General features: G+C 39.0%; 1 protein-coding gene across 1 annotated transcript; it reads left to right on the forward strand.

Moving 5' to 3' along the window:
* Window positions 1–211: 211 nt before the first annotated feature.
* On the forward strand, window positions 212–1,156 carry LOC309865806 (olfactory receptor 7G2-like; the record flags this gene model as incomplete). The annotated part of the gene is made up of 1 exon (XM_082732656.1): window positions 212–1,156. Exon 1 carries the CDS (start codon window positions 221–223, stop codon window positions 1,154–1,156), a length of 936 nt encoding a protein of 311 aa, XP_082588782.1. The 5' UTR covers window positions 212–220.
* Between the last annotated feature and the right edge of the window lie 11,295 nt (window positions 1,157–12,451).

The following is a 12,451-nucleotide window of genomic DNA, read 5'->3' on the forward strand; positions in this document are numbered from 1 at the left end:
TGATCTCAGGACCCTGGGATCATGTCCTGAGCCAAAGGGAGGCACTTAACTGAATGAGCCACCCAGGCATCCTGAGGGCACCTACTTCTTGTCCCTCTTTACTAGTCTCCATCCCATCCCAGGACAGTGTTTGTCTCTGGTGTTGCTTCTCCTGCTCGTCTAGAAAATACATATTTGATTGTGCTGTCACTCCACCTTCTCTGTCAGATTCATCAACATCATGGAACTCAGAAACAAAACAGGGGTTTCAGAATTCCTTCTTATGGAAGTGACAGAGGACCCAGAATTGAAGCCCTTCCTCTTCATTCTGTTTCTGTCCATATACCTGGTCACCATCCTGGGAAACCTGCTCATGATCCTGGCTGTCATCTCTGACTCCCACCTCCATACCCCCATGTACTTCTTCCTCTCCAACCTGTCCTTTACTGACATCTGCTTAAGCACAACCACCGTCCCAAAGATGCTGGTGAACATCCAGGCACAGATTCAGAGCATCACTTATGCAGGCTGCCTCACACAGATCTACTCTATCCTGGTTTTTGGTGGTTTGGAAAGTTTTCTTCTTGCAGTAATGGCCTATGACCGCTATGTGGCCATTTGTCATCCACTGAGGTACACAGTCATTATGAACTCCCGCCTCTGTAGCCTGCTGGTTCTACTCTCCTTCTCCTTTAGCATTGTGGATGCCCTGATGCACAGTCTGATGGTGTTACAGCTGACCTTCTGCACAGACCTTGAAATCCCTCTCTTCTTCTGTGAAGTTGTTCAGGTCATCCAGCTTGCATGTTCTGATACCCTCATCAATAACATCCTGATATATTTTGCAACGAGCATATTTGGTGGTATTCCTCTGTGTGGAATCATTTTCTCTTACACTCAGATAGTGTCCTCTGTTTTGAGAATTCCATCAGCAGGTGGAAAGTATAAAGCTTTTTCCACCTGTGGGTCTCACCTGTCAGTTGTGTCTTTGTTCTATGGGACAGGTTTGGGGGTGTACATTAGTTCTGCTTTCACTAACTCTTCCAGAAACACTGCAGTGGCCTCAGTGATGTACTCTGTGGTCCCTCAGATGATGAACCCCTTCATCTACAGCCTGAGGAACAGGGACATGAAGGGAGCCTTGAAGAAACTTACAAGTAGGACACCTCTTCTGTGATTGTGTCATTGGCATTGGACTGGTTTCTAGAATGAGTCAAAGTGACAAAAATACATAATGAGCCAGAATATCTGATTCTTGAATCATCAACTTCTGAAATTACAAGATCGCATAATGGCCATGTGCATTTTAATTTGATGTGGAAAACTAATTTGCACTTTATCCAGCAATGTGGTGTTTAGCAAGTGGTTTCAAATCTCTAATCTCAGTTTCTGAGTCAGAGTCCCTAAAAGCAGAACCAGAGTCAGGGGTTCTTGTAGTAGTGATTTTGTGAGGTTTGTTTTCAGAAGAGAAGTGGGATAAGGTGGACATAACAGGGAAAGAATTTAAATGAGGATGTTGTGAGTCTACCTGATTCTAGGGTCATGTCATGAGAATCACACTCCGGTGTTGAAACTACTAGGAGGCCAGGTGCTGAGATTTTTTTTTAATATTTATTTATTTATTTGACAGACAGAGATCACAAGTAGGCAGAGAGGCAGGCAGAGAGAGGAAGGGAAGCAGGCTCCCTGCTGAGCAGAGAGCCTGACTCGGGGCTCCAACCCAGGACCCTGGAATCACGGTCTGAGCCAAAGGCAGAGGCTTTAACCCACTGAGCCACCCAGGCACCCCCAGGTGCTGAGATATTACACCTTGATTCAGTAATCACTAATTCCAGTCACTGGAAAGTGTACCTGTGTAGGGCAACATCAGCAACCACTACATTCAATTCCAGGACATATAAAATGGTATTATTAGACTTTCTTAGTGGTTTGGCATGTTAGGAGTTAATTAAATTTTACCAGTGAGAAGGTCTTTGGTTGTAATAAGAAAAAGAAATTCTGACTCTACAATGCTCAAAACATAAAGAGGGTTATGAGGTAATGGATGTGTTAGTTAGCTTTCTTGTTGCATTCAGTGCATGGTGCATATATAAATTGAGTCATCACATTATACACCTTAACTTTATACAGTTGTGCTAATTATACCTCTGTAAAGCTGTAAAAAAAGAAAGAGTTCTCTTTCATTGCAAAGACTTCAGCAGTAGAGATATACAAGAACGGGACAGTAAGGCTTCATTTATTCCTCCACGTGGTGGCTTTCTCCTAGGTCTGGCTCCCCTTATGGTCCAGATGTTTGCAACATATGGAGGAAATCTGTGGAAGGATGTATTTAGAATCTGGAATATGAAAACTTTCCTAACAAGTTCTCTTGTTAAAATGCTTACAAAGTAGTATATAAAATGTATCTATGGTTTAAAAAAATAGTAGCATAGTAAAACACATACCTCTCACCCAGGTGAAGAAATAAAGCAGTGCCATAGCCAATCCATTTGTTGGTGTCCCAGCCACATTACCCTCCCTCTCCCTGGTAACCAACACTATACCAAACTTTGTATTTATCATTTTGTTCGATGTTCTTCTGTTAGGGTGAATCCTGTGAGGTTGCCAGTATTTGATCACATTTGCCCTCTAAAATGGGTGGTGGGATCCAATGGGTATCACCTATATGTATCCCTATCCAGTTGGTAAAATTTCTTATTTTTCAACCAAGTTAAAAGTTAAATTTTAATGCATACATTTTGTGTCTTGATTGTTTTTCCATCTTTGTGCTTTTGAGGTTCAAAAGTGTTGGTTTTAGCAGTAATTCATTTTATTTTCACTGTTCTCTATTATATTACATATGGAGACATTATGAGATTGGTATTCTTGTGAGGCTGAAAGATATTTTGGTTGTTACTTTTCTTCATTTATAAATTTATCATATATTTCATGGTGAAAACAATGTTTTATACTTAGGCTAGAATTACTGTGTATATGAGTATACCTAGTGTCCTTAAGATATTTCTTTAAAATTATTTTTTAAAATTCAGTTTGGTTAACATACACTGTATTATTAGGTTCAGATGTAGAATTTAGTAATTCACCAGTTGTATATGACACCCAGTGCTCATTTAATCAAGTGCCATCCTTAATGCCTATCACCCAGTTACCCCAGCCTGCCACCCACCTCCCTTCTAGCAACCTTCAGTTTGATTTCTAGAGTTAAGAGTCCCTTATGGTTTGTCTTCCTCTTTGCTTTCATCTTACTGTATTTTTCCTTCTGTTCCACTATGTTCATCTGTCTTTCTTAAATTCCTCATATGAGTGAAAACATATGGTTCCTCAAAAGTTAAAAATAGAACTACCCTATGATGCAGCAATACAAAAATACTGATTTGAGGGACGCCTGGGTGGCTCAGTTGGTTAAGCAGCTGCCTTCTGCTCAGGTCATGATCCCAGCATCCTGGGATTGAGTCCCACATCGGGCTCCTTGCTCGGCAGGGAGCCTGCTTCTCCCTCTGCCTCTGCCTGCTTCTCTGTCTGCCTGTGCTTGCTCACTCGCTCTCCCTCTGTCCCTGACAAATAAATAAATAAAATCTTTAAAAAAAAATACTGATTTGAAAGGGGACATGCACCCTGATGTTTACAGCAGCAATATAAAAATAGACAAACTATGGAAAGAGCCCAAGTGTCCATTGACAGATGAATGGATAAAGAAGGTATGGTGTACACACACAGACACAGGAATATTACTCAGCCATAAAAAAGAATGAAATCTTTCCATTTGCAATGATGTGGATGGAACTAGAGGGTATTGTGCTAAGTGAAATAAGTCAATCCTCTGGATATTCCTAAAGACTTTCCCTAAGTGGTTGAGTAATTTAACATGCTTATCAAAATTCCTGGTGATCGATATTACCACTAGCACATTTTCATTTATACTGACAATCTAGCGAACATAAAATTATTTCATTATTTGGGATTTTCTTTATTATCTCTGAGATTGAGTGCTTTTTCATATATTTATGGGCCATTTATTTTATTCTCTGTTAACTATGTTTATGGTTTTTCTTCTGAGCTGTTGTCAAAATGGCAGAATTTCTTTGTATTTTTATGGCAGAATAATAGTGCATCATATATACACCAAATTTTCTCTATCTATTCATCTGTAAATGGACACTTAGGTTATTTATATATCTTGGTTATTGTGAATAATGCTGAAATTAACACATGAGAGCAGATACCACTTCAAGATACTGATTTTGCTTCCTCTGCATATACACCCAGAAGTGGAATTACAGGGTCATGTAGTAGTTCTATCTTTAATATTTTAAACTGAGGTGTAATTGGCATAAAACATTGCTTTAATTTCAGGTATACAATACAATGATTTGATATATGTATATATTGCAAAATGATAACCACAATAAATCTAGGTAACATTCATTACCATAAATAGTTAAAAATATTTCTTATTAATATATAGTGTATTATTTGTTTCAGGGGTACAGGTCTGTGATTCATCTGTCTTACACAGTTCAAAGAAGTGGCAGGGGGTGGGAGGTTGGGGTACCAGGTGGTGGGTATTATAGAGGGCACGGATTGCATGGATCACTGGGTGTGGTGAAAAAATAATGAATACTGTTATGCTGAAAATAAATAAATTAATTTAGAAAAAGCTCACCATAGCACATAACCTCCCCAGTGTCCATGACCTAGCCACCCCATCCCTCCCACCACCCTCCACTCCAGCAACCCTGTTTGTTTCCTGAGATGTAGAGTTTCTTATGATTTGTCTCCCTCTCTAGTTTCATCTTGTTTCATTTTTCCTACCTTCCCCTATGATTCTCTACTGTCTTTCTCAAATTCCACATATCATCAAGGTCATATGATAATTGTCTTTCTCTGATTGACTTATTTCACTTAGCATAAAACCTTCTAGTTCCATCCATATCATAGCAAACAGCAAGATTTCATTTTTGATGGCTGTATTATATATATATATAATATAATATATATATAATATATATATACACATATATATATGTACATATATATATGTACATATATATACATATAATATATATATGTATATACACACCACATCTTTATCCATTCATCTGTTGATGGACATCTATGATCTTTCTGCAGTTTGGCTATTGTGGACATTGCTGCTATAAACATTGGGAGGCATGTGCCCCTTCAGATAAGTCCATTTTTATGTTTGAGGTAAATACCCAGTAGTGCAATTACTAGATCATAGGATAACTCTATTTTCAACTTTTTGAGGTACCTCCATACTGTTTTCCAGAGTGGCTGCACCAGCTTGCATTCCCACCGACAGTGTAGGAGGGTTCCCCTTTCTCCCTATCCTTGGGAGAAAAGAAAACGTCCATTTTTTCCTGGCTTGTTAATTTTAGCCATTTTAGGCATTCTGACTAGTGTGAGGTGGTATCTCATTGTGGTTTTGATTTGGATTTCTCTGATTCTGATGATATTGAGCACTTTTTCATGGGCCTGTTGGCCATTTGGATGTCTTCCTCGTCTTTTTTTTTTTTTAATTTATTTTTTATTTATTTTCAGCATAACAGTATTCATTATTTTTGCACCACACCTAGTGCTCCATGCAATCCGTGCCCTCTATAATACCCACCACCTGGTACCCCAACCCTCCACCCGCCCCCCCCCCCGCCCCTTCAAAACCCTCAGATTGTTTTTCAGAGTCCATAGTCTCTAATGGTTCACCTCCTTTTTAAAAAAAATACTTTAGGGGTGCCTGGGTGGCTCAGTCAGTTAAGCGACTGCCTTGGGCTCAGGTCATGATCCTGGACTCCCAGGATCGAGTCCCGCATGGGGCTCCCTGCTCTGCAGAGTCTGCTGTTTCCTCTGACCCTCCCCCCATCTCATGCTCTCTCTCATTCTGTCTCTCTCAAATAAATAAAATCATTTAAAAATATTTTATTTACTTATTTGACACAGAGATATCACAAGTAGGTAGAGAGAGAGGGGGAAGCAGGCTCCATGCTGAGCAGAGAGCATGAAGAGGGCCTCGATCCCAGGACCCTGAGATTATGGCCTGAACTGAAGGCAGAGGCTTAACCCACTGAGCTACCCAGGTGCCCCCATTTGGATGTCTTCTTTGCAGAAATATCTGTTCATGTCTTCTGCCCATTTCTTGATTAGATTGTTTGTTCTTTGCATGTTGAGTTTGATAAGTTCTTTGGATACTAGCCCTTTGTCTGATGTATCATTTGCAAATATCTTCTCCCATTCTCCCTGTTGTCTTTTGATTGTTACCTTTGCTGTGCAAAAGCTTTTGATCTTGATGCAAGTCCCAGTAGTTCATTTTTGCCCTTGCTTCCCTTGCCTTTGGCAGTGTGTCTAGACAGAAGTTGCTGTGGCTGAGGTTTTGGGTTCAATTGTAAATGGGATTGACTCCTTAATTTCTCTTTTTTTCTGTCCTGTTGTTGTTGTATAGAAATGCAACTGATTTCTGTGCATTGATTTTATATCTTGACACTTTACTGAATTCCTGTGTGAGTTCTAGCAGATTTGGAGTGGAGTATTTTGGGTTTTCCACATATAATATCATATCATCTGCAAAGAGTGATAGTTTGACTTTTTGCCAATTTGGATGCCTTTATTTTCTTTCTGTTGTCTGATTGCTGAGGCTAGGACTTCTAGTACTATGTTGAATAGTAGTGGTGATAGTGGACATCCTCTGCCATGTTCCTGACCTTAGTGGAAAAGCTCTCAGTTTTTCTCCATTGAAAATGATACTTGCAGTGGGTTTTTCATAGATGGCTTTGATGATATTGAAGTATGTACTCTCTATCCCTACCCTTTGCAGAGTTTTGGTCAGGAAGGGATGCTGTACTTTGTCAGATGCTTTTTCAGCATCTATTGAGACTATCATATGGTTCTTGTTCTTTCTTTATTAATGTATTGTATCACATTGATTGATCTGCAGATGTTAAACTAACCTTGCAGCCCTGGAATAAATCCCACTTGGTCGTGGTGAATAATCCTTTTAATACACTGTTGGATCCTATTGGCTAGTATTTTGGTGAGAATTTTTGCATCTGTGTTCATCAAGGATATTGGTCTGTAATTATCTTTTTTGATGGGATCCTTGTCTGGTTTTGGGATCAAGGTGATCTGGCCTCAAAATTAGTTTGGAAGTTTTCCTTCCATTTCTACTTTTTAGAAGAGTTTCAAGAGAATAGGTATTAATTCTTCTTTAAATGTTTGGTAGAATTCCCCTGGGAAGCCATCTGGCCCTGGGGTCTTGTTTGTTGGGAGATTTTTGATGACTGTTTCAATCTCCTTACTGGTTATGGGTCTGTTAAGGTTTTCTGTTTTTTCCTGGTTCAGTTTTGGTAGTTTATATGTCCTAGGAATGCATCCATTCCTTCCAGATTGTCAAATTTGCTGGTGTAGAGTTGCTCATAATGTGTTCTTACAGTTGTTTGTTTTTCTTTGGTGTTGATTGTGATCTCTCCTCTTTTCATTCATGATTTTATTTATTTGGGCCCTTTCTATTTTCTTTTTTAAATCTGGCCAGGGGTTTATCAATCTTATTAATTCTTTCAAAGAACCAGCTCCTACTTTCGTTGATTTGTTCTATTGGTTTTTTTTTTGTTTGTTTGTTTCTGTTTCATTGATTTCTGCTCTTATCTTTATTATTTCTGCTGGGTTTAGGCTTTCTTTGTTGTTCTTTCTCTAGAAAGTGTAGGGTTAGGTTGCATACTTGAGACCTTTCTTGTTTCTTGAGAAAGGATTGTACCATTGTATATTTTCCTCTCAGGACTGCCTTTGCTATGTCCCGCAGATTTTGAACCATTGTGTTTTCATTATCATTTGTTTCCATGAATTTTTTTCAGTTCTTCTTTAATTTCCTGTTTGACCCATTCATTCTTTAGAAGAATGCTCTTTAGTTTCCATGTATTTGGATTCTTTCCAAATTTCCTCTTGTGATTGAGTTCTAGCCTCAGAGCATTGTGGTCTGAAAATATGCAGGGAATGATCCCAATTTTTTGATACCAGTTGAGACCTGATTTATGACCCAGGATGTGATCTATTCTGGAGAATTTTCCATGTGCACTAGAGAAGAATGTGTATACTGTTGCTTTGGGATGGAATGTTCTGTATATATCTGTGATGTCTATTTGGTCTAATGTGTCATTTAAGGCCTTTATTTCCTTGTTGATCTTTTGCTTGGATGATCTGTCCATTTCAGTGAGGAGAGTGTTAAAGTCCCTACTATTATTGTATGATTATTGATGTGTTTCTTTGATTTAGTTATTAATTGGTTTATGTAGTTGGCTGCTCCCATATTAGGGGCATAGATATTTAAAATTGTTAGATCTTCTTCTTGGACAGACCCTTTGAGTATGATATAGTGTCCTTCCTCATCTCTTATTATAGTCTTTGGCTTAAAATCTAATCGATCTGATATAAGGATTGCCACTCCAGCTTTCTTTTGATGTCCATTAGCATGGTAAATTGTTTTCCACCCTCTTACTTTAAATCTGGAGATTTCTTTGGGTCTGAAATGAGTTTCTTGTAGACAGCATATTGATGGTTCTTGTTTTTTTATCCATTCTGATACCCTGTGTCTTTTGATTGGCACATTTAGCCCATTTACATTCAGGTTAACTATTGAGAGATATGAATTTTAGTGCCATTGTATTGCCTATAAGGTGACTGTTACTGTATATTGTCTCTGTTCCTTTCTGATCTACTACTTTTAGGGTCTCTCTTTGCTTAGAGGACCCCTTTCAATATTTCCTGTAGAGCTGGTTTTGTGTTTACAAATTCTTTTCGTTTTTGTTTGTCCTGGAAGCTTTTTTTTTAAATTTTTTAAATTTTTTATAAACATATAATATATTTTTATCCCCAGGGGTACAGGTCTGTGAATCACTAGGTTTGCACACTTCACAGCACTCACCATAGCACACACCCTCCCCAATGTCCATAACCCCACCCCCCAGCAACCCTCAGTTTGTTTTGTGAGATTAAGAGTCACTTACGGTTTGTCTTGTCCTGGAAGCTTTTTATCTCTCCTTCTATTTTCAATGACAGCCTAGCTGGATATAGTATTCTTGACTGTCTGTTTTTCTTGTTTTGTGCTCTGAATATATCATGCCAGTTCTTTCTGGGCTACCAAGTCTCTGTGGATAAGTTTGTTGCCAATCTAATACTTTTACCATTGTATGCTACAGACTTCTTGTCCTGGGCTGCTTTCTGGATTTTCTCTTTGTTGCTAAGACTTGTAAATTTTACTATTAGATGACAGGGTATGGATCTATTCTTACTGATTTTGAGGGTGGTTCTCTGTGCCTCCTAGATTTTGATGCATGTTCCCTTTGCCATATTGGGAAAATTTTCTACAGTAATTCTCTCCAATATGCCTTCTGCTCCTCTCTCTCCTTCTTCTGGAATCCCAATTATTCTGATGTTTCATCTTATGGTATCACTTATCTCTCGAATTCTACCCTCATGGTCCAGTAGTTGTTTGTCTCTCTTTTGCTCAGCTTCTTTATTCTCTGTCATTTGGTCTTCTATATCATTAATTCTCTCTTCTGCCTCATTTATCCTAGCAGTAAGAGCCTCCATTTTTTATTATACCTCAATAATAGCTTTTTTTAAATTTGTTAAAACACAAATTTTATTGCAGAATTTTTTGGAAGGATCAGAGGGATGGGGAATGATGACCTATTTTATAGGCAAAGGACAAAATAATGTGTATTTACAACTAGTGTTCCTTTCTACCTCCCAAATAAATAATAAACAGGAGTAAAATCCTCATGTAATAATGTTATATTTTTAAAATCCCTATCATAATCAAATTATAATTCACATGACTTTTAAAAATAGCCTTATAACCTATATTCTTTATTTTATTTTATTTTTTTATTTTCAGCTTAACAATATTCCTTATTTTTTGTACCACACCCAGTGGTACATGCAATCTGTGCCCTCTCTAATACCCACCACCTGGTTCCCTCAACCTCCCACTCCCCACCCCTTCAAAACCCTCAAATTGTTTTTCAGAGTCCATAGTCTCTCATGGTTCATCTCCCCTTCCAATTTCCCCCAACTCCCTTCTCTTCTCTAACTCCCCTTGTCCTCCATGCTATTTGTTATGCTCCACAAATAAGTGAAACCATATGATGATTGACTCTGTCTGCTTGACTTATTTCACTCAGCATACACTATGGAGTATTATGCCTCCATCAGAAAGGATGAATACCCAACCTTTGTAGCAACATGGACGGGACTGCAAGAGATTATGCTGAGTGAAATAAGTCAAGCAAAGAGATTCAAGCAATAGCTTTTTTTTTTATTTCAGGTTGGTTAGATTTTAGTTCTTTTATTTCTCCAGAAAGGGATTTATTTCTCCAGACAGGGTTTCCCTAATCTTCCATGCCTTTTTCAAGCCTTTTTAGCACCTTGAGAATCATCATTCTGAACTCTAGATCTGACATATTACCAATGTCCATATTGATTAGGTCCCTGGCCTTCGGTACTGCCTCTTGTTTTTTTTTTTTTTTTTTTTGTGGTGAGTTTTTCTGCCTTGTCATTTTATCCAGATAAGAATATATGGAGTGAATAAAATACTAAAAGGGTGACAAATACCCCAGTAAAATGTGCTTTAACCAAATCAGAGAAGACCCCAAATCATGGGGGGAAGAAAGGGGATAAAAAGAAGTTCAGAAAATTTAAAAAAAATTAAAAGTGAAAAAAAAATAAAAAAATATATATAGACTGGTGAATAGAACAGGTTCACCCACTTAATTTTGGGAGTATTTTGGTCTTTTAGAAGAAACTACCTCCCCAAATTTTAAAGAATGAAAAACATATATAAGGGTAAACACGATGAAGGGATGGAATATGATTATAAAGATGAAAAAGATTTTTTTTCAATTTCTAAAAAAGGAGTTGATAAGTTGGTAGGGAGAATAACAAAAAAGAAAGTGGAAAGAATTCGCTCAGGCTGGAGACTAGAACAAAGCCCTGTGCTAGATGTAGGGTATATTTTGATCTAGTAGAAGAAGTTGTATCCCAAATTTTTTTAGAAGAAAAAAACCCTATGTGTATACAAAAAATAAAGTTAGATACAATGAAGGATAAAATGTGACTATAATAGTGAAGGTTCAAAAAAGATTTTTTTGAAGTATATTGCTAAGATAAACTAGTTTAAAAATGTTAAAAGAAGGAAGGGTAAAAGTTTTTAAAAATTAGCAGAAGAAAAAATAAAATTAAAAAACAATTAACTTTGCAAGACTAAAGAATCATGAGGACAAAGCCATGAATTCATGCTTTGCTTTCTCCTCCTCTGGAATTCCACCATTCTCCCTGGTAAGTGAACTTGTTCAGGGCTGGATTTCTTGCTGATCTTCTTGGGGAGGGGCCTGTTGTAGTGATTCTCAAGTGTCCTTGCCTGAGGCAGAATTGCACTGCCCTTACCAGGGGGCCAGACTAGGTAATCCGCTTGGCTTTGCTTTTGGGAGCTTTTGTTCCCTGAAAGCTTTCTGTAGAGTTCCAGAGGACAGGAATGAAAATGGTGACCTCCCAATCCCTGGCCCCGAGGAGCCAAGAGCTCAGGGCCCCACTCCTCAGTGCATCCTCAGAGAAAATCGTTCAATCAGTCCCGTCTCCCAGGCCTCCGGCTGTGCTCTGAGCTCACCCAGCCTGTGACCAAGCGTCTCTGTCTCTGGCACACAACTCTGCCTTGAGTATCCGAACCCCACACATCCCTGATCTCTTCCAGGTGAATTTCCCTGGGTCTTGTGGGGTCCCTGCGCACAGAGCAATGACCTGTGCCATGGATCACGATAAGGTAACCCCAAGTTGAGAGCTCACCCCTTGGCTCTGTCTCTGTAGCCGCCTTCCCCGCTCTAATACCTGTGAGGTCTGTGACACTCAGACACCCCCGATCGTTCTGTGACCCCACGGGACCTGAGACCATGCTGTCCCTGCGTGGGCTTCACCCCCATTTAGCCTCTGGAGTGATGTCCCTCAGTGGAGCAGATTTTTAAAAGTTCTGATTTTGTGCTTTGTTGCTCCGCGGCTTGCCTGGAGCCAGCCCCTCCCCCTGCAGTCTGTCTTCCTGTTGCTTCGGATTCACTTCTCTGCCAGTCCTACCTTTCAGAAAGTGGTTGATTTTCTGTTTCTAGAATTGTTGCTCCTCTTCTCTGAGATCTCCAATTGGATTTGTAGGTGGTCAGAATGGTTTGATAAGCTATCTAGCTGATCTCCTGCTACCTGATGTCCTCTCAGCCTGCTACTTCTCCATCATCTTCTGTCTTTGTCTTTCTTATTCCACTGCACATAAAGCCCTCGAGGTCCATCCATTTGTCTCAAATAGTAGGATTTCCCTCTCGTAATGGGTGAATAACATTCCTCTGTGTGTGTCTATGTGTGTGTGTACATACATATACCAACTTCATTTCTTTATCCATTTATCTGCTGATAGACACTTAGATTG

This window comes from Mustela nivalis (genome assembly GCF_964662115.1).
Source record: "Mustela nivalis genome assembly, chromosome: 1".
Taxonomy (NCBI): domain Eukaryota; kingdom Metazoa; phylum Chordata; class Mammalia; order Carnivora; family Mustelidae; genus Mustela; species Mustela nivalis.